Below are 27,992 nucleotides of genomic sequence, written 5' to 3'. Positions count from 1 at the left end.
CCTGCGGCCAAGCCCAAGTTACTGGGAAGAGACTGGGCAGGAGGGGCAAGCTGGCCCCTGCTCTTGGACTTTCTCCAGACCCTGTGCTTGCTAATATTACTGCTCGGCCCCCACAAGGTCCTTGCCCTCAATCCCTTGTTACCTGAGAAAGTAGCCTCCATAGCCAAGGGTGTTGCTCCAAATGTGCCCAAGTCCAGTGTAGCTCTGTTCCTACCCAGAACCATTCCCCCCCCTCCCAACTTCAGTCTAAACCGTCCTCCTCATCTCAGTCCCCTCGGCTGGGTCAGGATGGCACCCGTTAGATCCATGAAGACACATCTGCCGTTCCTTAAGCTCACTGCCTGAAAAGGGAGAAACACAAAACGCAGGGGTGGGGGAGCCCTCTCCTGAGGGAGGCTATGTCCACATAACAGTCTTCAGAGGCTCCTCAAGTAGAGAATTGCAGCATTGAGTTTCCTAAGACAGGAGACGGGTTTCTTTGTGGTACAGATTCTGAGACGACAAAGAATGCGCGGGGGAGGGGGGGGGGGAGTCCCAAAGGGCAGGAGTGGCTGAGGCTCTTCAGCAGGGCGCTGGCTCTGCGTTTACAGCTCAGCACCTCAACGCCTGCTGACATGTCCGCTGTTTGCGATACAGTAGAACAATATGCTGGTAAAAACTCATCCGATCCAAAAATAATATTATTAATAATAATTATAATAATTATAATAATAATAAAAGTCACGGTAAAATAGCAGCTGCATTTTATGTGTTTGTTGGTTTTATGGGATTTCCAAAACAAAACACAACTTCTTTCCTTTTTTTCTTCAGATCCACTGAGTCTGAAGAGACGCTTGTGTCCTGGGCTTAGATGCTGGACTCTTTAGGGAGCAGGTCCACATTGGTGACAGAGGTCACCAGAGAGACTAGACAGTCCGAGGTAGTGCCGTTGACCGACCTCCTGATCAGGGACACCCGCTCCTCCACGCATCCTGCGGAAAGGCGAGCCTCTGCATCGTGGTCCCAGCACTCCTCAATGGTCACACAGAGCTGCGCCAGGCCCTGCAGAGCAGTGGGAGGGAGGGAAGGACCCTGTGAGGGCTACTCAGCGAGGGCAGCAAGGGATGCTGTGTCAGAGGCCCAGGCAGAGCCTATGGCCCATCACAGCCATGGCAGGTAACCGCAGGCCCTGACTCCCTGCCCTCTATTGGTCACCCACTGAGTCAGCCTCCCTCACAACCCCAGGGACTCAGAGCACTGGGACTGAAGTCAAATTACACACAAAGCCCAAACACAAAGCTTTGAGCCACAGCGGGGACAAGGAGGAGGACAGGGCCTCCCTTACTCCCCACAACCTCTGGGATAGCTCCCTGGAGTTCAGGGACAGGGCAGCCTTCCCTCCTTGTCCGTCGGCTTCTGCCAACAAGGCAGGTCCCTTCACACAGCCCTGTAGTCTCCCTCACCGGATGCTTCAGCCAGTGATCCTTAATGGTGGGCCTCATCTTCTTGTGGACAACCACCTCCTGCAACTCCTCCAGGGAAGGGTGTTGGCCAATCTCCTCCTCAAAGGGCAGCATGTACTCGTCGACAGGCCCTGAGAAGTGAGGGCTGACAGGTCACCCAAGGCCCTGCTCCCAGCCCCAACCCAGGGCACCCAGGGCCGCCACCTGACTCACCATCTGCAGCCTTGCAACGGGACACAAGCTCCCACAGCACCAGCCCCATAGCATACATGTCGATGCGCAGGAAGGCGTCTCTCTGGAAGTTGATGGCTCCCTCCAGCACCTCAGGGGCCATGTACCGTCTGGTGCCAACCTACATGAAGACAAAGGAGGCCAGGATCTGTAGAGACCAGCCATACTTCACACACTCAGCCGGGAGGCGCGACCGCACGTGTGGCAGACCAGGTAAGACGAGCCTCTGAGGCAAAGCTCGGCTCCAGCACATCTGAAGCAGAGTTAAGAGTGTATCTGGTGAAAACTGTGAAAGTACCACAAACTGGAGACAACGCTGACAAAACAGCTAGGCAGGTCCCAGACCATCCCAGCAAGCTACTGAGGCTTTGTACTCGGCTGAGATGAATAGCTAAAGCAAAGCTGGGCACTAAGAAGGCTGAGGCAGGAAAAGCAAGAGTTCCAGATCAGCCTGAACTACACAGGGAGGGACCCTCTAACAGACAAGGGGGAGACAAGGAGGTGACTTAGCTACCAAGGTCCCTGTCACCCACATAAATGCACCTGCATGCAACACCAGCACATGGGAGACAGACATGAGGTCCCCAGAGCACGCTGGCTAGACTAGTGAGATCTAGGTTCAAGTGAAAGGCCCAGCCAGCATTAACGAACAAGGTGGTAGGTGATCAAAGAAGATGCCCAGGGGCTTCCTCAGGCGTCCACACACAGACATGCTGCTCACATGGAAACAGGAATACGCATGCCAAATAAACAAGTAAATAAAGCAAAAATCAAAAGGCCAAAACAAAATGGCAAGAAAACATTTAAAAATCCCAAGTGACTCTCCCAGGATGATTTGCTGGCTTAATTTTCACTGCTTTTTCTAGGCATTTGGCTGGAACTCTCTTTGTTTTTATTTTAATCTCACTTAATAATTACAACTGAGGGCAAGCAGTTGTCAAGCGGTAAGGGTGCTTGTGGCCAAGCCAGACAGCCTGAGCTAACACAAGGAACCCACATGCTAGAAAAACAACACTGACTCACTAAAGTTGTCCCTTGACTTAAAATTGAATGCATACACGCGTGCGCGCGCGCGTGTGCACACACATACACACACACACACACAGACAGACACACACACACACAGAGATGCAGACATACTAAATGTATCTTGGAAAAATAAATAATTACAACAGAAAGAGAAAGACTGAAATGCAAGGAAGAGGGGCTAGATTGCTCAGCTGGCTGGAGGAAGCCTCAGCAACCTCCAGGCCTTGGTTTCTCTGCTGGTGAGACAAGAGCCTGGTTCTCTAAGTCGCTGGGTAGTCTGCAGTCACTCCAGCTAAGCCCCAGACCCTCCTCTCACTGCCCAGGCTCCCTACCTGCCCATGGGTGTCCCCTGGAGGCTTCCCTGGCTCAAACCGAACAGCCAGGCCAAAGTCGGCCAGCACAGCAGTGAGATCACTCTTCAGCAGTACATTCTTGCTTTTGAAATCCCTGTGGAAACAAGAGAGTAGCTGGCACACAGCATTAAGACCCGGCCCGCAGGTCGTACCCTGGTGTTGGGCAGACCTTACACCACACCACGTACTAAAGCCAGCCCACAGATCCTCAGAAGGCATGGCACAGTCTTCCTGAGCAGTTTTCAATGTTTGGAATGTGAACAAGAATTCAGAATCAGCTTGCTACAGCTGCAGCGCAGGGCAGCGCAGGAACCAGTGCAGCCAGTCAACTCTACCCGAACTAGAAAAACCAAAACCAAACCAAACAAATGAACAAAAGTATGGTTCAGAGATCCTAAGAGGTCCTAAGACAGTTTCCTGAGCTCTGTGAGGTCAAAACACTTTTGTAAAAATCTATCATTTACCTTTTTTAAGCTCATTGGGGAAGTATAGAGGGGCATTCCCCAGGGAATAGTGGCCAGCTAATGTCATCGTGATGACACATAAAAACACATGTGCCCTGTGCCAGCAAGCACCCAGCAAATATAACTTACAAGGATTGGATTAACAGAGCCCTTCTAAAGATACAAAACGGTCTTGACCAAAATCTGAAAACCTGAAGAGATGGAGCCAGTGCTTCCTCATATGCCCAGGAGAGGGCGCAAGAGCACTGACCTGGGAAGGCCAGGTTTGCTCTCACACCCCACAAGCACCTCCAAGGAAGCAGAGGAACCTTTGGTTTCCAACACCAGCCCTCTGTGCAACTGCAGCCCGTGTGCAGGGAGGGCTCCTGAACCCAAGTACCTGTGGGCAATAGAAGGCTTGTGGCCCTCGCCACGGCACCAGGGCACATCCTCATGCAGGTAGGAGAGGCCTCGTGACATCGTCTCCGCCACATGACACAGTTCATTCCACGTGATGATGTTCCCTTTGAGGTAATCCGTGAGGGAGCCCTAAGAGAAGGAGGCTATGTGCAAAGGCTTCAAATGCAGGACAAAATGCAAGCCAGCCCAGGCCCAGGAGGAGCATCTCACTGCAAGCACACAGTGGGCAGAATGGCAATCCTTGCCAGGGAAGTGACAGCCAGCGGGAGAGGTGCACCTGACACAGGGGCCGTCGCGTCACAAACCTGCTGGGACCTATCTGTCTCATCTTGGGGTCTTCCTGGGGAGCCGCTCACCTTGTCGTGGAAGGCTGTGATGAGCCAGAGCTCCACCTCCAGGTTGGAGCCGCGCTTCTCAGCAGCAATGAACTGCAACAGGTTCTCATGCTTCATGCCCGGCGTGCTGAAGATCTCCCGTTCGCTCTGCCACGACTGCTTGTCCTGAGGCAGGGACGCAGCTCAGCCCGCCACAGCCTGAGCCGCCCCCCCCCACACACACCCACGCACTCTACTCCACCCTCAAGCCCCGGCTTCCCAGGCCAGCAGCAATCTGTCCCTGAGAAGGCTACTGAGCCAGGTGCCCAATATCAGCTTCATCTGCTGAGTATCTGGGGCCACTAACTGCGAGGTGCCGAAAGCCTCTGAGTAGATCATGAAAACCCAGGCACTGAGGAGACGCATGCTCAGTAGGTACAGTGCATGCCAGGCGAGCACACGGACGCAAGTTCAGTTCCCAGCACCTATACAAAAAGTGCTGGAAGCAGGAGGGGCAGAGACAGAGGATCCCTGGGACCTTGCGTGCCAACTAGTCTACCCAATCAGTGAGTTCCAGGATCAGTGAGAGACCTTGTCTCAAAAAACTTTAAAAAGCAGAAGGCTGGAGAGGTGGCTCTGGCTTCTCTTCCTGGGCACCTGGGTTCAATTCCCAACACACACATTGCGGCTCACAACTGTCGGTAACTCCAGCCTCGGGGATCCGACAGTGCCTTGCGGCCTCCACAGGCACCAGGCACGCATGCAGTACACACAGGTGCATACAGGCAAAACACCCATACACGTTTAAAAAAAAAATTTTTTTTTCCAAGATAGGGTTTCTCTGTGTAGACTTGGCTATCCTGAACTCACATTGTGGACGAGGCTGGCCTCAAACTCACAGAAATCCGCTTGCCTCTACCTCCCAGAGTACTGGGATTACAGGCGTGCATCTCTGCGCCCAGCTAAAAATAAATATTTCATTAAAAACAAAAAAAAATTGTCAAAAGTGGAGAGCCAGGCAAGGTGGTACACATCTTTAATTCCAGCGGTTGGGAAGTGGTGGCAGGTGGACCTCCGTGGGTTCAATGCTGAAATCCTGTCTCCAATCAATCAATCAATCAATGAAAACACTCCGTGTCAATCTCTGGCCCCCACACAAAGACTTGTGCATACACAAACCATGTAAACTGCATACACAACACTGAAGTTAACAGCAAAACCCAAACCCAACTTGGGTCACAGTCCGGCACAGCCTGACCCTGACCCTTCTGGTGGACAGACTCTCACTGCTGAGTCAGGAGCCTGAATTGTGCTGTGGGACCACAAGGAGAGAACACGGCCGCGGACCCCCAGGGGCTCACCTGGAGTGGGAAGATCTTCACGGCTACGACGTCATTCATGAGCTGAGCCTTCCAAACGCAGCCAAAGCGACCCCGAGCTTTGATCTCCAGCAACTGTAGCGGCTTCAGGCCCACCAGAGGGGATGGAGGTGGAGGCCCAGGGTCCTGGGAAAGCCAGGGCTTAAAGAAGTCAGCCCAGCCATCCTTCCTTCCTTCCTTCCTGCCCTGCCCTACCCCATGTTGTCACTGTCTTACCTCCTGGATGTCCACATGGCCGTAGGGAGGCTTACGATGTCGATACATCCAGAAGGCCAGCAGGACGATGAGGGAGAGGCCCCCAATGGGCAGCAGCGAGTAGGCCAGCACCGTGAGCAGGGTGGGGGCTGTCGGGGGTGGCTCGTACGTGACTGGGGGACACATGGAGCCCTGTGTCACACAGCCCGCCCACTCCAACACTCCAGCAGGCTCTGCACCCACCCCTCACTGGCTCCCCTGTGCCACATTAGGCCCCTCTTCCCTCTGCCCCTCACCTTCTGGGCCCCCAGGCTCTGGCAAGTGAGTGAAGCGCTCGTTGCAGAAGTTGCCTTCACAGCAGCAGAAGTACACTTGGGGGTTCTCCTCAGTGGCCACACACTCCTGCCTGAAGGCCCAGAGTCCCTGTTACAAACTCCAGGGCAGGGACAGCAAAATTTTCCCAGGCCCCTCCCCACAGACAAAGCAGCTCCAAGAACAACAGCAGGTAGGGTGAACCCACTTCCCCCGAAAAGTGACCCAAGGCTGAGAGGGACGGCTAGGCACAGAGGTGCTGCCTGAGCTAAGGCGAGCAAACACCCCAACAGGGATCCTGGGCACTGCCTAAGAAGATACCCTGAGCTCAGTGGGTGGCGCAAGCTCAGCTGGGACTCAGGCGCGGGATGCCCCAGGGTACCTGTCGTAGCAATTGAAGTCATCTAGCCAGCAGCCCTTCTTCACCAGCTCGATGGTGCCGGAGCTGTTGCGCCAGGAGGCGTAGCAGTGCAGCCGCTTGTCCTGCTCGCCCTCGCAGCGCTCCAGGCCGCTCTGGTTGGTGCGCTCCAACTCCCAGTTGGCGTTGTAGTAGATGCACTCCCGGGTCTCCGCCTCCCCACGCCCAGAACCTGTACCCCGGAGAGGAGAGAGGCTCAGTGCAGCCCAATGACCAGCAAGGAAGGCGCCTGGAGATGACACCAACCACTCTTCTGCCCGACACTGGGCTCCTTGCCACCCACACATCCAACACCTCTTCGGAAGACCAGGCTAGTGTACCTCCATTGCCTGCCCACACCTGCGAAAGCAGGGACTATCCTGTGCTCACTCATTCTCACCGGGAAAACCTACAGGAAAAGGTCACCAAGGCTCACTTTTCTCAGACAGAAGGGCTAAGCTGCGATCACAGATCAACCTTGCAGCAGGTTTTGGCTGCACAACCACAGGCACACCCCAACCTCTCTTACACACTTCTTCTTTCCCATCCCAATGGCCGAACACTCCCATCCACACTCCTTATCGTGGCCTCAGTCACCTACTGGTCTCTCCCATTAACCCTACCAAGAAAGCACGATCCCAACCATTTTACCCACAGAGACCCCATGAACCTTTGGATGTAGGGTGGGAAAGAGTACACAAATGCCAAAGGTGGCCCTGCCCTGTCCCCTCATGGGACAGCCCCACGAGGGGCATGGCATCTACTACCTCCCTGCCGGAGAGAGGTCAGCACAGACTCATCCTTACTGCTCCTCAGTCTGCCGGCACCCACCGGAAAGGTCAGTGGGGACCCAGGGAGGGGGCTTCCACCTGACCTGAGGCTGGCAGGCTGCTGGGTACTGGAGCCACCCTGGGAACACCACCCCACCATGGTAGGAGTCCCAGCCTTAGGCAAGCAGCCAATCTCAAGGCTCCAGGTAGAACCCACAAGTTCAAACTGTTTAAACAATCAGAATGGCAGAACCCAGCCTCAGCTCTGGCCATCCAGGGCCATGACACTTGGCTAGGTGGCTAGGGCTCAAACAGAAGTGTTTACTGTCTTCTCCCAACCAGGACCTCACAGAAATGCACACGTGTGGCCCTGTCAGGACCTTATTCAAGCATAGGGCTTAAGTTTGTAGGCGACAAAGCCTGAGCAAGAGCCAGGATCCAGGGTGGCACCTACAGCGCCCACACGCCCCTGGCTACGTGTGGCAGTAGCTGGTACTTGAGCTAAGTGAAGCGCCCCGTCCCAGAGTACACAGCCGCTTTGTACCCTTCGCCCCACCCCAAGTCCCATGCATTGCAGCAGCCATGTTAGAAGGGAGCACCAGAGACATCCAAAGGTGTAGGAGAACTCGACAACCCCCACCAGTGAAAGCATGGGCACCTAGAACAGGTGTATGACACGCACAAGGTTTCGTGGCCTCAGCCATTGCTTCCTAGATGCCCAGCTCGCTCCACAAGCCTGGAGAGCCGTGCCCCCCCCCCACACACACACACCAGCTGCCAAGTGCTGGGATAGGTTCGCAGAGGGCTGTGGGTAAAGTGTTTAGAGAGTTCAAAAGGAGGGGCAGGAAGGGGACGGGCTTCCATACGAAGCTGCTCTAGAGCTGAGGGTGGCGCCTACAGCTTCCTAGGCTTGCCTCTGCCTCAGGCCTACAGCTCCAGCTCAGACTCAACCCTTGTTCAGGGTCAGAAGTCACAAGGGGAACAGCAAACCGAGCATGGGCCTGAGGCTGGCCCAGTGCCGCTCCAGGCCACTGTGATGCAGAAGCCCCTCCAGCTCTGCCACGGAGACCCTAGGTGAGAAGCCTAGAAGTCCACAAGAAAGCTCCACATGGAAGACCCAGGGTGTCAACTAAGCAACTGACCAGACCTGCCCCCCAGCGAACCCTGCTGAGCAGCTTTGAGCTGGCCAGACTCCAACTCCTGCTGCTGCCTCACAGCTGTGTGCCTGGGGCAAGTCACCTAACCACTCTCTTGAGACGTGATTGACAGCACCTGCCTCCCAGGGCCACGCCATCCTTCCAGGCCAGGTCTCACACCAAGCTGGCCTGTAAGCTTCGAATCCCTGTGATGTTCTACCCCTCCCACACCACACCCAGGCTCCTGCCAGCTGGAGACCCAGGGGGCCTCCTGTTTCTTCTCCCCTCCCTGGCTCCGTTTCTTCACACTCTCACACAGGCTATTTATAGTCCATGGCAAACCTCCAACCACAAGGCCACCTAGCCTTTTAATAGATGAGGGCCTTCCGCCCACAGCCCATGAACCAGGTCAGGAGTCTCCCCAACTAGTCTGCTCGTCCATCCCAACAAGAGCCCTAACCAAAGCTGTATGCCCACCCACGCCCAGCCATGGCCAAGGGTGGCGAGGGACGGGGAACCTAAAGAAGAGAAAGGTGGGCAAGGCTAGAGCATCACACACACGCACACGCATGGTACATGCGCATGAACCCAGCAATAGCACAGTGGAGAGGGAAGAACCCTCCAGTACCTACAGCGTATCTGGCATCCTTCATGCCGGGGCTGGAGATTTGACTCAATGGTTCCTGCAGACAAAAGACTTTGGTTGCCAGCATCCACATGGTGTCTCACCTGTAACTCTAGTTCCAGGGGACACAATGCCCTCTTCCATGGGCACTGTATACACAGGGTGCACGTGCACATGCATTCAAAATACCAATACCCATAAAATAAAAATAAATCAGTTTTTTTTTTTTTCAAATCCTTACTCTAAAGAAGCAAACCGTTTAAATTTTGCTTTTTGACCTCATCTGTATTTATTTGTCATCCAGGCTGACACCCGCGCGGCACACCCCTTGCACCACTGAACAAGACACGGGAGCCCTGAGAGAGCCACCTCACAGATGACAGAGTGAAGCACGGAGGTGCACGCTCTCTGCAGGCCGCTCCCTGAAATTCCACGCTGCGGAGCCGTGGGCCTGCCCAGTGTGACGTCACCCAGGCTGGGCATGACAGTTATGTACAGCTGGGATGTAAGCAAAGCCATCGTGAACCCTCTTTAACTTTTGTGGTATTTCCTCTGCAAATACCTGGTCCTGGAACCAGCGGGTCAAAGCAACTTTGAGTCAGTATCTACCGCCAAACCCTTCTCCAATATAGCTGAACCAGCTTCTCAGAGCAGCCCAGAGTCACGACCTCATCCATGCTGCCCAGGGAACATCTATCCCTCTCCCTCTCCCTCTCCCAGGTCCTGAACCCCTGAAGCAGTGTGACCAGTGGGTTACACTGAGAGTGCTTACTCTGTGGGAACTCAGATGCCACAAATGTTTTGTTTGGGCTTTGCTTCTTTGTTTTTTTAGGAGACAATCTTGTTCCATAGCCCTGGCCAGCCTCAAGTTTGTGATGCCCTGATCTCAGCCTCCTTGGTTTAGTTCTGTGTCACCACACCCAGACTTGTGTTGGAAATTTAACCGTGGATGCAGCCAGGTTGGGTGGGTGGGGATGGGGGGCTCGCTTTAAGGGATGAACGGGTCATGAGGGCCCTTACTTCATGAAAGGCTCCATATCACATCAGAGACTTGTTTTGCTATCATGGAAGTGAGTTATACACAGCCCCTCCTCTCACCCAGCCTGCCTCCATGTGATTCCGTCCACTGAGTGAAACTAAGGCGCCTCCCTCAATGTTAGAGCCACTCCCGGATTTACCAGCCTCCTTACTCCTTAACTGCTCATCATGCAGCCTGTGGGACCCTTTACAGCAGCAGCAGTAATGGACTAAAACCCCTGCCTTAGCTACTTCTCTCATCACTGTGGCCAAACACCTGACCACACCTAACTTAGAAGAGAAGGGCGTTGTTTGGTCTCACAGGTCCTCACAGCAGGGAGACAGTGGCGAAACAGGAAGCCAATCCTCACCTGTTGGTCATCCCTCCTCGGTCCAACCTCTCTGGAAATACCCAGACACATCCCGATGTGTTTCTTTTGGGGAGGCAGGGGCATGGGGGTTCGAGTCAGGATTTCTCTGTGTAGCCTTGGCTGTCCTGGACTTGCTTTGTAGACCAGGCTGGCCTAGAACTCACAGTAATCCATCTGCCTCTGCCTCCTGAGTGCTGGGATTAAAGGCATGCGCCACCACGCCCATCCCTAGGTTGTTTCTTGACCCAGTCTAGCTAACAGGGGACATTAGCTATCAGCTACCCGCCCCTTTCATGTTCTCCAAGTTTGTGTCACTTGCTAATTCCTTCTGATCTCATCTCCACCTCACCATCTCTTCCTTTCACTAGGTCTAATCTGTGTCTCTTCTATTCATTCATTTACTCTCACTCACTCACTCACTCATTTGACAGGGTGTCTCTGTGTAATCGCGCTGGTTGTCCTCGAACTCATAGAGATCTACCTGCCTCTGCCTCCCGAGTACTGGAATTAAAGGCGTGCGCCACCACGCCTGGCTGTTTTTCTTTTTTAAGACAGGGTTTCCTCTCTGCAGACTTGGCTGTTCTGGTACTCCCTATGCAGTCCAGGCTGTCCTGGAACTCACGGAGATCCCTTTGCCTCTGCCTGTCAAGAACAGTACCAGGCTTGCAAAGTACTTAAGAAACCCAGGGTCTGAAGTCCAGCACTGAGAAAAGAAAAAGGGAAATAACACCACCACCACCCCTAAAGACAGACAGACAGACACAGACACACACACAGTGCCAGGAATGGAACCAGGTCCTCTGGAAGAGACAGACATGCCCCTACCCGCCAATCCCACGGCCATCACCATCCTGGGTCAATTCTGAGCTTCTGTTCTTTGGATAGCTCCAAATCCCCCTCTAACTTTTTTTTTTTAATTCTCTTTTATTATTATTTTTGTTGTGGTTTTGGTTTTGGTTTTTCAAGACAGGGTTTCAGGTCCTGGAATTTGCTCTGTAGACCAGGCTGACCTCGAACTCTGCCCGAGTACAGGAATTAAAGGCCTGTGAGTTGTGTGCGTGAGCGCAGGTGAGTACGTGTAGTGACCTTCAAGGCCACAGGCACTGGACGCTCCAGAGCTGGGTCACAGGTGATTATGAGCCGTGGTGCTGGGAGCGCACGTCTGCCGTCCACAAGGGCAGAGTGTGTGGTGCTGGGAGCGCACGTCCGCCGTTGACAAGGGCTGAGTGTGTGGTGCTGGGAGCGCACGTCTGCCGCCCACAAGGGCTGAGTGAGCTCTTAGCTAGAGCTGTCTCTCCAACACTGACTTCATGTTGTTTGTTTCTGATGACTTTCACTCATGGCAGATTTCTTTTTTTTCCTCAGATTTTGAGTTTTCGGTGTTGAGCTTATGTCCTGAGGGGCCTTTCCTGTGAAAATACCACCTTCCAGAGAGAAATGACCATTTTGGTTCTGCCAAGCCCCACACCAATATGGAACAGCTTTACTTTCTTGACTTGAGTTTCTCAGAGCAGGATGATGTGAGCTTCTAGCTTCCAGATGGTGCCTGTAGTTACAAATCCTGCCTGCTCCTCCCTCTCTTCATCCTAGGCTGACACAATTCCACCATCTAGTTGACTTCCTTGCCAGCCATAGGCTGCATGTTTTGACTAAAGGCAGGATGCCAAGGAAGCCTTAGGACAGACAGGAGGGCCTAAGCTCAACTCCATCTACTGAAGCTGCCTGTATCTCTAAATTATGGAAATGGTCAAGAACGAGCAGTGTGTGTGTGTGTGTGTGTGTGTGTGTGTGTGTAACAGTATATACCCTATGTATAGGTCCCATGGAGGTCAGCAGTGGTATCAGATCTCCACACGAGTTTAAAGCCACCAGATGTGGGTGCTGGGGACAGAACTCAGGTCCTCTGGAAAAGCCAGAAGCTGCCAACCCCTGGACCATGTCTGCAGCTGTGACTGGTAGAGGCCCGCCTCTGGTTGGTTTCTAGTATCTTCCTGCTTTTCCCCCTCTGTCCCTGCACACACAGCTATCTGGCTGCACTGTGAAAGTTAGCTCACTACACTTTTCTTAGCATTTCGTGGGGTCTTTCAGCTCATTTGTCCACTATAAATGCCACAGAGAGTCCAAGAGCACTTTCCAAAGTGACAGGAGGAAGCCAGGGCATCTCATGTCACCTCTAGACCAGAGTATAAACAAGTCCCTGGCACCACCAGTCCACGATCCAGGGTGTGGCCCAGGACCTCCTGCCGGCCCTGTGATTCCTAAAGAAGACTGGAGAGTGTCCTGATTCCTCTGCACAAGGAAGTTGTCTACAGCCTAAAGGAATAAAAGAGCCTAACAGAAAGGAAGATCCAGAGGTGGAGAGCAGACAGCGAAGCAAAGCAGGAACTGAGCACACAGCAGCCCTCACCTGGCCATGAACAGCTGGGCAGCATGACCCATACACAGAAGCACCCAAGACTTGGCACTCTACGGCACCACATGTCACAGTAACAATGGAGTTAAAAGACAGAAGGTAGGCTGGCTGGCGCAGTCAGGCCTCAGATACTCTCATCACCTGTGGCTGGAGGCTGCTTTGCCCCAACCCCACAGAGCCAAGCTGATTCCTGGAGGTATGAAACAGACTCTGGGCAGAAGGAGCAGGCCACCTCAGGCCTGAGTCACACTGAAAACGAAGGAGGAGGGGCATAGCGAACACAGGCTCTCTCCTCTCAGAAGCTTGCAGGACCCAGCCTACCTTCCATCCCCAACCCCACCCCACCTCACCCCACCCCAGACTGTGAAGACCCTCCTCAGCAGAATCTAATTGGCTCCAAAACTCCCTAACCAGGTCTCCCTACCTGGCCAGCTCCACCTACAGGCTCAGAGTGGTCAATGAGCATTCAAACCCATCTTTAACATGACAGGCTAAAGACGGGCAGGAGAAGACGATGGGCAGCAACAGTTTAAGAACATTTACCCCCAGAGAGAAAGCAAACACCAATATACCCATAAAAAGTAGAACAGACAGCTGTGTGTGTGTGTGTGTGTGTGTGTGTGTGTGCGCGCACACACACACACACACACACACACACAACTATCTAGTAAGAAAGAAACTGATTAAAAAGCTAACTGGCTGGTGCACCCCCCAGCACTCAGGAGGCAGAGGCAGGTGGATCTTTGTGAGTTCAAGGGTAGCCAAGGCTACAAGGAGAACTGTCTTGAAAACACAAACCAAAATAAAACAAAAAAGCTGCCTGGCTTTTACCTCCCAACAAACAGTACTTGCAAGCTAGACTACAATGGGACAGTGCTTTCCACTCACAAGTCCATGTCCAGTTAACCGTCAATGAACAGGCTACAGGAGAGGAAAACAAGGTTACAAGGTTCTACCTCCCAGGCCTAGGGAGATGGCTCAATGGTTACATCACCCACGTGGTGACTCACAACCATCTGGAAACATAAAATAAATATCTTTTTTTTAAAAACCATAATCTACCTTTATCTTCCCTTTATCAAAATGTACTGGCACCTGGGGTGCAGTGGCACACACCTTTATTCCTGAAGCAGACTCAGCCAGATCTCTATGAGTTCTAGGCCAGCCTGGTCTACAGAATGAATCCCAGGACAAGCAGGGCTACACAGGAACCCTCTGTATATCCCCGTCTCTAAACAAACAAATACTACAAAGAGCTGGAGAGAGGGCTTGGACTTTAAGAGCATGTAGTGCTCTTAGAAAGGACTCAAGCATGCATGCGCATGCATACATACACATACACACAATTTAACATAAAATGTATTTTTAAAAATGTACTAGGGGGTAGATGCCACCAAAATCAGAAATTAAAAAAAAAAAAAACTTCACGTTCCAAACAGAGTCATGATGCATGGCATGCTCTGGGTTGGGTAACAAGTCAGGCTAGGATGAAAATCAGCCAACTGGTCAACCCTCTAGCTGACCCTGGAACTACACAGGAATGGGAGACTCCACAACCCAACAAGCCCCAAGGAACTGGGCAGGGATTTTAGCAGCTACTCACCACAGAATTCAACCAATAGAATCAGCTGTTGCAGCAAACACTACCACCAGCAGCAGCAGCAGCAAAATCAGTGTCTTTGAGAATCTATATTCTCTGTAGCTGTCACTCACAATACTCTGACACAGGCCAACAAATTTTAAAATAAGTATAGCATCCCTGTTTTTAAGAGAAAGCACAATAAATGTAGACCAGCCCTAAGACAAATATATGCTGGAATTAGCAGAGTTTAAGGCACAAAGGAAACTATATCTGGGACCGGGAATAACAAGGCTCAGCTAGGAGAGAACGGGCTAGCCCTGGTCTGCAAATCTTGACTCTTCTTAGCTTGATGCCTTCAACCAGAGATGCTGTGTTTTCTCTGGCCAGTTCCAGGTGCCTTCAGCAAAAGGATTGGCACTAGTTTGCAGAAGAAGAAAGCTGTGTATCGACTTTTTACCCAGCTCTAGACATTTCTTCAGGACCACAATGTACCCCAAAGCAAGGTCATGCCTATACAGGTAGAAAACAGCCTGGATTCCAAGCTTTTTCTTCCCTCTCTGAGTGTTTCAGACACTTATCAATGTCTGGGTATGCTTTCCCAGCCCTCGGGCCTCGGAAGCTCTACCCTACCTTCCACCACGCCAGTGCTTGCCAGCTCCGCCCTGAACACGTGGCTTTCTCTCTTCCTCTCGTCACTGGTCCCAGCAGTTGCGGAGATTTATAGCTTGCATTCCCTCAAACAGTAGTAAAACTGCCTTAGGACTTCATGTGGGAGGGAGGGTGAGTGGGAGGGAGAAGGCAGAGAGGAGACAGAAAGTCATAGAGTCCACCAACTTACACAAAACAGCCCATGCTCTACAAGAGCAGAGACCAGCTGGATGGTGGTAGTGCACACCTTTAGTCCCAGCACTTAGGAGGCACAGGCAGGTAGATCTCTGTGAGGCCAGCCTGGTCTATAGAGAGTCCAGGATAGCCAAGGCTACACAGAGAAACCCTGTCTTGGGGGGGGGGGGAGGACAGAGACCATAAGACAAAGCCCCCAAAAAGTAGCTTCCAGCTGAGCTTAGCAGCTCCAGCCTTTACTTCCAAGCACAAAGCAGAGGCAGGGAAATTTCTGGGAGTTCAAGGCCAGGCTGCTCTATATAGAGTTCCAGGCCAGCCAGGGATAGAGCTACTCTGTCTCAAACAACAACAAAACAAATAGGTAAGTAGAAGAGGTCAGGAAGGATCTTTTTATGAGGAAACTCTGAGTGTGCTCACAGAGAAAAGGCCACAGTGGCAGACAGGCATCTGTAAGCAAGAGGGAACATCTCTCCCATCAAGCCTGTCCTCATCTTACTTGAGTGAGTGTACAGTGCTGTGTGATTTTCTACTACGTTCCCTGTGCAGACAAAGGCACAAATAGCGTCATGTCATCAGGTGGATGTGAGAGAGCCAACTGGGTCATTAGCAATGCATACTAGAAACACTGCCACAAGTCCAGTGTCATCAAGTACAAGAGCAGGGCCTCACAGCTGGGCTTAAGTCAGGACGGCTGAATAAAAGCACCAGGGAGGACCAAGGCTTTGGAAATCACAACATCCCAGACTGCCTTCCCCTCCGTTACAGGTAGTCACGGCAGAGGGCTATATAAGGGAACCAGACACAGACAGAAATTCCTGAGCGCCACCACCACCCCATCATGAGGTCTTTATTACCATGTTGTAATCAGAACCCTGCAGCATTTTGTCAACACACTGTGCTCCGAGGCAGTGCCACAGTCCCTAAAGAGGGCAGAAGTGGCACATAGCATATTAAGTGGCATACACATGCACACATGGCTGTCACAAACTCATGTCCACACATCCCAGCTAGACTACTGTCATGTCCTCTGTTAGCACTGTGACCGTGGCACCAAACAGGAAGCAGCCTAGGTGCTGGCATCCTCACCAGGTATGGCTACTTCAACCTCTGTGGCCAAGCTCTTCCCAGGGTTGAGGCTAAAGTCTAGAACGCCAGAAACCCAAACACTACCACAGAGGGTCAACTGCTACTTTACCTATCTTCTGCCACCACCTGCCATTCTCAGTACTTGTTAAAATGCAAAATATGTACTTCCTGTGTCCCAGGGTTATTCTTTTTTTTTTTTTTTTATTTTTTTTAATTTTAATTTATGTGCATTGCTGTGAGGGTGTCAGATCTTGGAGTTACAGACAGTTGGGAGCTGCCATGTGGGTGCTGGGAATTGAACCCAGGTCCTTTGGAAGAGCAGGCAGTGAGTGCTCTTAACCACTGAGCCATCTCTCCAGCCCCCCCAGGGTTATTCTTGTCCTCGTCTACATATGTGACATACAAGCAGAAAGCCCAGCAATAGGAGGCCAGATAAACATAGTCTGTACCTACACTTGAAAATTTTGCATGGCAATTAAAAAGAGTAAACCAGGCATGATGGTGCACGACTCTAATCCCAGCACTAGGGAGGCAGAGGCAGGTGGATCTCTGTGAGTTCCAGGCCAGCCTGGTCTACAGAGTGAGTTCCAGGACAGCCAAGGTTACATAGAGAAATCCCGTTTCAAATAACGGAGAAAGGAAATAAAAAGTCAGTCAATCATGAGGATGCAGTTCCTGCCCTACCTAGTAAAACACCAACAAGGTCTTGGTAAATATGTGTATTAGAAAGCTTGCTGAAAGTGACACAGTGAGCAAGATGGATCCGCACACAAAAACCTCTCACAGGAGTGAATATGGTCACATGACTATAGCAAACAAAGCTAGTTTACACTGCTGGAGTCAAGGAAGTAGCTGGCTGGCTACCACTGGGGGATGAGTGCAGCACCAGAGTGAGCAGGGGGCTCGGGAGCACATCTGGGCCCTGCCTGGAGCCCTGAGATCCGCTGAGTCCGGAGGGGAGTTCTGGGAGACTCGGTCTTGCAATTGTCTAATTCTTGATCTGGATGCTGACCATTCTGGTCATTCTGGATGCATTCAAAGTCGTGAACACATGACACTTTTCCTCTTTATGTTTTTCTTTCTTTCTTTTGTTCTTTTTTATTGTTTTATTTTGGTTTTTCAAGACAGGGATTGAATCTCTATGTAGCCTTGGCTGTCCTAGACTCACTTCGTAGACCAGGCTTGGCTCAGAACTCCCAGAGATGCACCTGCCTCTGCCTCCCGAGTTAGAAAAAATTTTTAAATCACTATTTTATTTTATGTGTAGCATCTTGCCTGAATCTATGTCTGTGCATGCCTGGGCCCATGGATGTCAAAAGACATCACAGCCCCCTAGAAGTGGACTCCACAGGTGGCTGTGAGGCACCATGTGGATACCAGCACTCAAGTCCGGGTCCTTTAAATGTAGTCAGTGTTCTTACCTACTGAGCCATCTCCCCTAAAAGCGCCCACTCCCCACACCCCCATTTTTAATTTTTGTAATGTGGACCAAATCCAGAGCCCTGCACATGCTAAGCACTTTATACACCCCATGCCACATGGACCAGGTTATGTTCCATACTTCACCAGTTTCCTGTACATACCTTATACCTCAACTGTGACATACTGCAACCCTGACACCAGTCTACTGAAAAAAAGAGGGTGCCTATGTGACGTTTAGCAGGCAGAGACGCTTACTGTTAAACCTGGCATCCTGTCTGATCCCAGGGACTCATGAGACAAGAAGAGCCGATCCCCACAAGCTGACCACATGGGTGCCATGGCACCTCCCCACACACTAGACATCTTTATTGACAATGTAAACAAACAAGTAAATATCAAAACTCTTTTTGTAAGTATCGCCTGTAGTTGCCCTGTGGAGGGGAAAGAACACTTATGTAAGATTTACCTGAGAGATGTGAGAACATAGCTCAGCTGGGAGAGCATTTACCAGCATTCACGAAGCCCTTGGCTTCATCCCCCAAGCTACAGAGGGAGGGATGGGCCTTGGCATGTAAGAGGCTTCCCACTCTTGAGCTCCGTTCCCAGCACCCACATCAGGCAGCTCACAACCACCTGTATCTCCAAGTAAGGGGAGCTGACGTCCTCTCTGGCCTCTGTGGGCAAAGCATGTTCATGGTGCACACACACACATGTACATGCACACAAATAAATAGCTATTGGGGGGGGGAGTGGCTTGCTCAGGAGACCGTGGGTTTTTGTTTTCTGATCTGTTTGTTTTTGAGGCAGTTTCCATAGCCCAGGTTGACCTTGAACACTCCATCCTCCTGCCTCTCCCAAGAGCTGGAATTACAGGCACGCACTACCACACCCCACTTAAGAGCCTGCTTGTACCTACTAACAGCTGAATTTCTACAACTGAACATGTTTATGTTACTTGAATGGCTATAAACTTAACAAAAATTAAAAAGAGGGAAAGAAAGTAGAGTCATCTCATTTGCAAAGTGGCTAACCTACACTCCTGGCACACTTAGGTAATCAAGTTTATTCCTTCTCAAGTCTTTGATGGAACTGAAGACCAAGTAGCTTAGTTTTACAATTAAGCTTAGTTTTTTAGGGGTGAAGATGTTTTTAGGTCTAGATAGATGTTTTAAGTTGATAATGACAAGATGTGATGGAGATTGATTTGCATTCAGAATTTTAGACGCACCAAGATAGGAAAGATGTTTTCTTCAAGGCTGTCAAATACAAATAGTCAAAACACTAAGAATGTAACATTTATATAATCCCTGATTGTGTCGTGGTTCTTCTTCTATAGATAGTCTATTGTATATGTGTGTAATAATACAAATGCATATGTAAAAAATAAAAACTGGGGCTGGAGAGATGGCTCAGAGGTTAAAAGCACTGCCTGCTCTTCCAAAGGTCCTGAGTTCAATTCCCAACAACCACATGTTGGCTCACAACCATCTATACTGTGACCTAGTGCCCTCTTCTAGTGTGCAGGTATGCAGGCAGAGCACTGTATATATAATAAATAAATATTTTTTTAAAACTGTTTAATTAATAAAAATAATAATAAAATAAAATCTGGGGGAAATAAAAAGGAAAGTAGAGCTGATGTGAGCCCTGCTCCATAGTAGTTACGCAGGAGACCTCTGGGTAAGGGAAGGTTCAGGAACAAAGGTTTTCTGCTTAGAGCAAACAAGCTTAGACCCACTCTCAGGCAGTGCTCACTCACCTTTCTCAACTAACCCTGTGTCCCTGTAGTTTCTAAGCCACTGGGTAGATGAACCTTGACCCACATGTTCTGTGCAGAGAATAGATCTCCCAAGAGGCCTGGGCCACAGACAAGGCTCCTACTGAACCCATTTCAGATTCACATATAAAGGAAACCCCCCAAATACGCAAAAGAGATGTTTCCTAACCCTTGGTTGCCAGCCCAGGGCTATGAGAACTTTCTTTTTTGTTTTTTAGTTTTTGTTATTATTGTTGTTGTTTGGTTTGGGTTTTGTTTTTGTTTTTTTCAATACAGGATTTCTCTATGAGATCTTAGCTATCCTGGACTCACTTTGCAGACCAGGCTGGTCTGGAACTCACTGCGATCTGCCTCCCTGAGTGCTGGGATCAAAGGTGTGCGTCACCACACTCAGCTCCTCTTGAGAACTTTCTAAATCAACGAACAGGTAACACTTCTTGGAGGTAGATGGTAAAGAGAGTTGACAGTAACACCGGACATTAGACAGCACTGTCTCCATACTTGGAAACACTGTGTGACACTGCATGACCAGAAAAGAAAAAGCCAGCCTGGCAGGGACAGTGCAGACAGCTCCCAAGTCAGCCTTCTGCTCTCTCACTGGTCAGCCCTCCCTCAACACAGATGGACAGGCAACAGCTGGTCTGCTCACAGCCTCCCAAACACTCAGCCACAAACACGGAGAAGCAGCCTCCTCCACCTTCCAGCCAAGGGCTTGGGTTTCCAACAGCCTTCCTTTTCCTCCCCAGAACTAATTTTAGCCTCCTTGGTTCTCAAAGGTAGAACCGAAATAGTCCGCTGAGGAACACATTTACAAACAAGAGCATTGGCTTTGCCTCACAAAACACCTCAGCTGTAACCCAGAAACAAGCCAGGGAGGAGAAGCCCATTGTCCAGGAGGCCAGACCCCTCCAGAACATTCCCCACAGACTTGCCCAGTGGAACAAGCTTTCTCTCCAACATCAGCTTCCCAGAGTCACGTGTCCACGAATGAAAACACCAGGCTGAGCTGCCAGTCCGAGAGTCTGAAAAAAGGCACATGTGTGTGCATCGCACAACAGAGGGGCTATCCAAGGCCAGAAGCCTCAATTAGTCCCATGCCAGGAGGCACCCCCCACAACCCCTGGCCCTGAAACAACCCCAGCGGGCCTTAGGTGATGGTTTCTGGCCCCCGCCATTGTCATAAATGGAAGTATTCTGCCCACCTTAAGGACAACCTGAAGACAGCAATATGTCCCAACCCGACTACCTGGGTGCCCAGAGGCAGCACCAGCAGGCATGCAAGAAGCAAGAACGGCTGGACCTAGGGCTCAGCTGTAAGTCTGGCTGACAATGAGATTTTAAAAAGCCCAGTATAAGGGGTGGCTCACCCAGAGCAAAAACTAGTGATGGCGTGGGAGGAGGGAGCCAGACCCAAGGATTCTAGGAAAATAATCACATCATCATGAGGAAAAAAGTGTGTGTGTGGGGGGGGGGGCCTAGGAAGTCTCCTCTCACTCAGCACACACTTCACAGGATGATATAGGGCCCTTGAGAAGGCTCATATCCACCCTGATGCCCCACCAGTAAGCAGCTCTGAGCACAGCAAGCCAACTTACTGAGTGGGGCCAGAAAGAAGTGGCCCCCAACAATCCTCGGGGTAACTCGCATGAAAAGGAGCATAAACGCAGTCCAGCCACAAGGAGCTGCCTGCCAGCAGAGGCCAACAAACAGGCCTCTGTGAAAGTCCACCGTGTCTGTCACAGGCTACAGCACTACATCTTTCTTAGGCAAGGCTTGCCCACCACACATACCTCCCAAGCCCTGTGGGAAGAGACAGGCCCATACCTTTGGGGTGAGGCTGCCCCCCTGCCCTGGCATCCTGGGCCTGGAACTTCCAGGCCCACAGCCGCCGCGGCTCCTCGGAGCGCCACAGGGCAGGCCCACTGGGGGGATAGGGCATACCAGAATCCTGCTATAACCCCCGGGCTCGGCAGATAGGTACAGCCTGGGCTTGCCCAGATCCCAGGTGAGCAGAGAGGGGGGTGCCGGGCAGGCGGAGCCCCAGCAACAGGCACTTCCTGACATTCTGCGGGAGGGAGAGGCACGAGTGCCAGGCTCAAGGCAAAGGCCAGAGCAGGTGGGCGGGTGCAGGCGGGCAGGCTGCCCGGCCACCCACAACGGGCCGCCTCCCTGAAACCCTAACCACTTCTGGGAAAACTCAAGGACGCCAGGATTCTCCTCAGAGGCAGCTGGTCCACTGGAACCATTGATTCTGAACCAAACGCCCCACACTCCAACAGGTTCAGCGAGCAGGAATCATCTAAGCTCCCAGGGAGGAGAACCCAGCTCCCTACCCAACTCCTGAGGGAGAAAGACGGATGAGCACTCCATAACCACTACCCCCGTCTCCCACACAATCCACCCCAATAAAGGCTGAACGTTCTAGACCGCCGGTTCTCAGCCTACTCAAGTATGATTGTGACCCTACCGCTTAGCAATGCCAGGAGTCGTTTTCACTCACCATCCTTAGAGATAGCTAAGCACCTGCTCCGACACTACCATAACCACTCCTCCCCACACAAATAGAGAATCTACAGATAAAAAATGCCAGTGGTGTCAAAGTTTGGGAAGCCCTGTTCTAGAGAAACCCACGGAGCCAGGACCCTAAGCCAGGACTGTTTATTCACACTGTCTCCTAAAGTGTGGTCTAGGGGGCTAGGGTGATGAGTCAGCTGATACAGCCTATGCCACACACGCATAAGGAGCAGAGTTCTGATAGTCAGCACCCCATTAAAAAACCAGGCCATACGGTAAGCATCTGCTAGTCCCAGGGTCAGCGAGACCTGTCTCAAAAATGAGGCGGAGGCCAGTGAGATGCGGAGCCTTCATTCCCAGGACCCACTGTGGAGAGAATCATCTCCCAAGAGTTGTCCTCTAACTGCCACAAATGCAGTGAGCTTGGGCACATGCCCACAGACTAAAACAAACTTATTCTTTTTTTTGAGACAGGGTTTCTCTGCCCTGGACTTGCTTTGTAGACGAACCTAGCCTTGAACTCAGAGACCCACCACCTATCTCTGCCTCCCGAGTGCTGGGGTTAAAGGAGTGTGCCACCACGCCAGACAACAAAATGCTAAGAAAGAAAGGAAGAAAGAAAGAAAGAAAGAAAGAAAGAAAGAAAGAAAGAAAACGGGGTAGACAGTAATTGTGAAAGACATTTGATAGTGACCCCTGGACTCAACGTGCACCCACATGCACAGGCATACCCACACAGAAACACAGGGGCCATGAATGAACATGAATGGTCCTGAGTGATCCAGCTTTGCTCTTATTCCTTAGCCCACTGGACCTCAAGCCATGGTTACAGGTTAGTTAGTACCTGGCTCTGAACTCAGGCCTGACATCTTGTGTATCCCATCTGCACCACTGACCTCCCAGGTAGGGGGGCTACATACATAGACACTCAGAGAGATGGTTTCCTGGGCAGGGACGAAACCATGGAAACGGGAGCGATGGGCAGAATCACAAGTACAAGAAGAAAAGGCAAGGACGCGTCCACAGACCGAACAGGGTAAAGAAGGGGTAACCAAGAGGAATAAGTCCAATGTGCCTCCTGAGGGCGGGCGGGCTGCCCCAAGGGAGAGCTGGCTGCAGGGCACACACAATATGCACCAGTGCCCACGCGGGCATTTATTTATATATTTTCTGGAGTTCTGTTTTCTTAGATTCTCAGAGCAGCACAGCAAAAGACAACGGGGGGCCTTCCGCTGGGCTCCCACCAAAGGAAGGACCTTAGTCCAGACACCTGGAGGATTCTGGGTGCCAGCAATAGCAGCAGAGGGACACACCACAAAAGTCTGCCTAAGTAGGACACAGTCGAAGGGTTCTGTCTAGGTCTTAAGTCTTCACTCACCTGTAGTCTGGGAGGATGGGCAAGGGTTGCAGCTGCTCTGTGAGAGCCTCTGAGAGCTGAGGAGGGCACCTACTCATTCCGAGGGCACAGCCACCAGCAGGCAGACAGCCTGGGATGACCAGTGGATAGAGAACAGAGGACATCCTCTCTAGGGAAAGATTTTCATGATTCTGCACGCCTTGGCCTCTCCCATGGCAATCGCCCAGAAGACTAAAGGTTACTCTCTCATACGCACCCTCATCCAGAGGAAATGAACAAGAAACATCCTGTGTCATCGGTCAGCCAATGAGGACACTTGGGGCAGTGAGGACCTGTTAAGACCATTCTCAGCCGGGCAGTGGTGGTGCACGTCTTTAATCCCAGCACTCAGGGAAGCAGAGGCAGGCAGATCTCTGTGAGTTCCAGTCTAGCCTGGTCTATAAAGAGAGTCCAGAACAGGACAACAAAGGCTACACAGAGAAAAAAAAAAGGTCATTCTCAGTCCTGGCTGCACCCCACCCTAAAAAGACCTATGCTCTGAGCCCAAAAAAACAGAAACAGATGTCGGAGAATAGAATGCAGAGTCGTCCACTGCATTGCAAGGGTCAAACACCAGCCTCCCAAGGACATACTGGGCCAGGATCAGATCTAGAAAGACTTCCAGATGTGTCCTCAGTTACAGCGTCAGTCGGCCTTTCTTTCTTGGCCTATGCTGTACAAAATGGCGGCTCTCCAAACATGACTAGAGAGCTTAAAGTATGCAAAGTTGGAATCCAGATGTTCTGTATTTTCAGGGGAGGGGTTGGTTTTTCAAGACAGGATTTCTCTATGTTATCTTGACTGTCCTGGACTAACTTTGTAGACCAGGCTGGCCTCGAACTCACAGCGATCCGCCTGCCTCTGCCTCCCGAGTGCTGGGATTAAAGGCGTGCGCCACCATGCCTGGCTTGGAGTGTTCTGTAAAGGGTAAGATACATGCCTTTTTTGTTTGGCTTTTTGTTTGTTTGTTTCTCAAGACAGGGTTTCTTTGTGTACCCCTGGCTGTTCTGGACTCACTTTGTGGAGCAGGCTGGCCTCAAACTCACAGCGATCTGCCTGCCTCTGCCTCCCAAGTGCTGGGATTAAAGGCGTGCGCCACCAGGCCCAGCTTACATACCATTTCTTTTGTTGTTTTGTTTTTTCTTAAGGACAGTTAAAATTGTTTTCATGTCTCAGGCAGAAAAGAGCAGTGGTGGACAGTCAAGGCTACACAGAGAGACCCTATCTAAAAAAAAAAAATTTTTTTTCATGTCATTAGCTGTTTTAATAGTAAGTATATGTTGAAATGACCAATCTTTGTTAGCTTAATTCTACCCAACCATGAAAATGAGTAAGTCTCCACAGCCAAATTCATACGGCAGGGCCCTAGGCACCAATAATCAGTAAAAGTCTTTGGAAGTGGGACCTCTGGGAAGCAATGACGGCTGGGTTGGACTGGGAGGCTAGGATCCTTACTGCAGATCAGCTCTCCTAGGACAGGACAGACCACCCCAGCACCCTGGCCTGGTTTCTAGAGTCATGTGAAAATAAGTACTGATTTTTAAATGTGTATATTTAAACATATACTAACTATAGCCAGGCAGTGGTAGCTCACACCTTTAATCCTAGCACTTGGGAAGAGGAGGCGGATGGATCTCTATGAGTTCGAGGCCAGCCTAATTTACAGAGTGAGTTCAGGACAGTAGGGGCTACCCAGAGAGATCCTGTTTCGAGGGGGCGGGAATACACACACACACACACACACACACACACACACACACACACACACTAAATATATGGCTATCTTAACTTTATCCCAGAGTGTTTGTCTGCAGGTATGTCTGCACCACATGCATGCCTGATGTTCTCAGAGCCCAGAGAGCATGGGACCCTCTTGGAAGTGGAGTTCCAGGTGACTTTGAGTCACCACGTGAGTATCAGGACTAGAAGCAGTGTCCTTGGCAAGAGCAGCGAGCACTCTTAAGCACTGGGCTACCTATCTCTCCAGCCCCAACACCACTGTTGGAATCACCCTGCCCTGTGGGATTAGAACAGGCAGAGCACACTGAGACGCAACTGCTTCTCTTTCCTTTACTAACTGTTCGAAGTTGTAGTACAGGTGCCTTCTTTTTACCACAGGGCTAAGTAATTCTGAACACCAAGCCAGAAGAAACACGAAGGGACTAGCTGTGAAACCGGAGGCACAAGAGGGCCAGCTCTACCCCAGCCCGAAGTTTTCCTCCTCCGGTTCCTCAAAAGACAGAGCAGCCGCCACCACAGGAACCCTCAAGTGACCACCTTCCCCAAGGGCAGGACCACAGGCGTTGAGTCAGAACAGATGCTTCAGTCACTCGGCTTTGCATCTGCCAAACAGTGCAAGGAGTGAGCAGACACTACCCTGCCCCAAGATGGGAAGTGACTGCTGAGGCCAAAGTGGGACAGTGAAGTACAGATTTCTAGTCTGAGGCATACTGACCTGAGAGGATACTTTCAACAAGCCTGGACTTTAAAGACACAAGATATGAGGCCAGGAGTAGAAATCCAGGCAGTCAAGAGACAGCTAGGGGGCCACTGTGTGCCCCTAGATCAGCCCTCTGCTGTCCTCCCCGGAGCACACCAACATTTTCGGATCACTTCTGAGCCCTTGTTCGTGGGAAGAAAAAGTCTCAAGAGCAACTTCAGGGAGTGGCAGAAAAACACTGAGTGTTCAACCTGGGTACCACTTTGCCTCTACTGCTCAGGTCGCAAAGAAGTGGGTTCAGCCTTCTGGTTCGTGCACTCATGCACGCTCCACCTCACCCAGGGGTGAGAAAAAACTCTCCGGATGGGAATTAACTGCTAAACCTCACTACCTTGCAACAGAGGGGGGAAAATTGAAAGTGGGAGATACTAGGGAGAGGGCGCAAAGGGGTGCCCACCCCCGCAGCTGCACTGGGGGATCCCAGCCCTTCCCCTGCACTCCGGGCCCCGCCTCTCGCGGGTTTCCCAGACTCCGCGCTGCTGCCACCTCGGGCCGCAGGGGACCCGAGCTGCATGTGTAATGGGGGTTGGGAACAAAGACGCGCAGGACCCAGAGCCCCGGCCACCGAGACCCAGCCGTTCCAATCACCACGATCTTTTCTCTGGAGTCTTACTGCCCGATTGTCCACGTTTCCCAAGACTGCTCCAAACCTGTCCTGGAGCTCGTACAGACTTGGGCACGCTTCAGCTCATCGATCGGGACAGCGGTGCCTGGGCTTTAGGGGCAATAGAGCTTTCCCAACATAACTTCGCGCGTACACACCCACAGGTCCTAGTCCCCAAGCAGACGCGCACCAGCTGCTATTCACAGCCAGCAGCCGCCTGCGGGCTGAGAGCGGGTCACTCACGCCAGCCACGTGCTGGCCAGAGCGACCTGAGACCTGTTGGTTCGCCACCTCAACCGCCTATCCGCTCTCAGTTGTCCAAAACAAAAGCGGTCCCACTAGGGCGCATCTGCGGCCCGCTGCAAGGAAAGCGGGCGCAGGTAGGAGCCACTAGCTGTAGGATCGCGACGCAGAGTGGCAGGACAGGGTGCAGAGGACTCCGGGCGAGCTGTGGAAAGCCGTCCACTTCGCTTTGCGACACCTATGGCTCTCAGAGGCGCGCAGCCTCAACCCAGCGCCCCGATTAGATGCTCGCCCTGCCTGGCCGCCTTCCCCACGCTCAGATTTTCCTCGCTGTCCCTGGGGTCCGCGCGCCCGTGGAATCTGAACCCCGACTCTGACGCTCCAGGTTCTCCCATCACCTAGCCCCTCTGCGAGCCAGAATCGCGTATGAGGACGGAACCCGCGAGCTGTTTCTACGAACGCGAGCAGAGCGCCCCGCGCGACCCCGATCCCAAGCAGGTGGCGCGGCGCCGAGGCCGCGGGGCCACCCTTTGTTGGTAAACACCGCGCGCCCTGGGTCCTCGCACCCCCACGACACGCCGGGTCCTTACCGGCGCACAGCGATCCCCAGAGAAGGGCGAGGGCCGCCCAGGGCGCCGTCATGTTCCGCGGCGCCGCCCCGCGGACACCCGGAGCCCGCGGGCAGGGCCGCGCTGCGCTCCCGGGGCGCGCAGGGCCCGGCGGCGGCTGCGCTCTGCTTCCCGCTCCTTCTCTGGGTCTCGCGTCCAGGCGCGCGCGCTTCTGCGCTTCGGTTCCCAGGCAGCGTGCGGAGATGGGGGTTCAGGGCCGCTGCGGGCGCCGCGCAGTGCGGCCCGGGCTATGGGGCAACACGGGGGCCGGGGGGCGGCGGCGGGACGCGGGCCAGGGCGCGCCCGACGCGGGCATGGCGCAACGGGGCTGGGCCCGGGCCCCGGGCGCAGGGGCCGAGTCCGGAGGGGCCATGAACGGGGGGGGGGGTGGGGGAGGGGAGCTGAACCGAGTCCAAAATGGCTCCTGAGCGGTGGCCACGGAGCCGAGCCAGCGGGGAAACCCGGATGTTGGATACAAAGAGGCGGGCGAGCTGGGCGGGGAGGGGGAGGGGAGGCGGGCCCTCCGGCCGCGTGGTCCGCGCCCCCCTTGGGGGCGGGGCCGGAGAGGAA

The 27,992-nt window shown here is 52.3% G+C and overlaps 1 protein-coding gene across 3 annotated transcripts; it reads right to left on the bottom strand.

The window, feature by feature from the left end:
- Positions 1-535: 535 nt before the first annotated feature.
- On the bottom strand, positions 536-27,502 carry Acvr2b (activin A receptor type 2B). Of its 3 annotated transcripts, none has more exons than XM_051140303.1 (11): positions 27,405-27,502; positions 6,501-6,708; positions 6,103-6,212; positions 5,828-5,979; positions 5,594-5,737; positions 4,275-4,418; positions 3,899-4,047; positions 3,035-3,149; positions 1,656-1,794; positions 1,443-1,573; positions 536-1,041 (listed from the first exon to the last, which is right to left on the bottom strand). In XM_051140303.1, exons 1-11 carry the CDS (start codon positions 27,454-27,456, stop codon positions 847-849), a joined length of 1,539 nt encoding a protein of 512 aa, XP_050996260.1. In that variant the 5' UTR covers positions 27,457-27,502; the 3' UTR covers positions 536-846. The 3 variants fall into 3 exon arrangements, with proteins under 3 accessions (XP_050996260.1, XP_050996259.1, XP_050996258.1); XM_051140302.1 differs by lacking the exon at positions 27,405-27,502 and adding an exon at positions 21,382-21,987 and having other exon boundaries at positions 5,828-5,955; XM_051140301.1 differs by lacking the exon at positions 27,405-27,502 and adding an exon at positions 21,382-21,986.
- Between the last annotated feature and the right edge of the window lie 490 nt (positions 27,503-27,992).

The sequence above is a fragment of the Acomys russatus genome, chromosome 32 (assembly GCF_903995435.1).
Source record: "Acomys russatus chromosome 32, mAcoRus1.1, whole genome shotgun sequence".
NCBI classification, from domain to species: Eukaryota; Metazoa; Chordata; class Mammalia; order Rodentia; family Muridae; genus Acomys; species Acomys russatus.
Note: the sequence above shows the minus strand (reverse complement) of the source record. Positions and strands in the feature narration are given on the sequence as shown.

What these genes read in the sequence shown, in the direction of transcription:
- Acvr2b (XM_051140301.1), bottom strand. Translation starts at nt 21,496, where the DNA reads ATGCCCTATCCCCCCAGTGGGCCTGCCCTGTGGCGCTCCGAGGAGCCG. An exon ending in AGAGCCTGGGGGCCCAGAAG is followed by an intron (nt 5,980 to 6,102) that starts GTGAGGGGCAGA and finishes TGTGTCCCCCAG; the next exon opens with TCACGTACGAGCCACCCCCG. An exon ending in GCCATGTGGACATCCAGGAG is followed by an intron (nt 5,738 to 5,827) that starts GTAAGACAGTGA and finishes TGGCTTTCCCAG; the next exon opens with GACCCTGGGCCTCCACCTCC.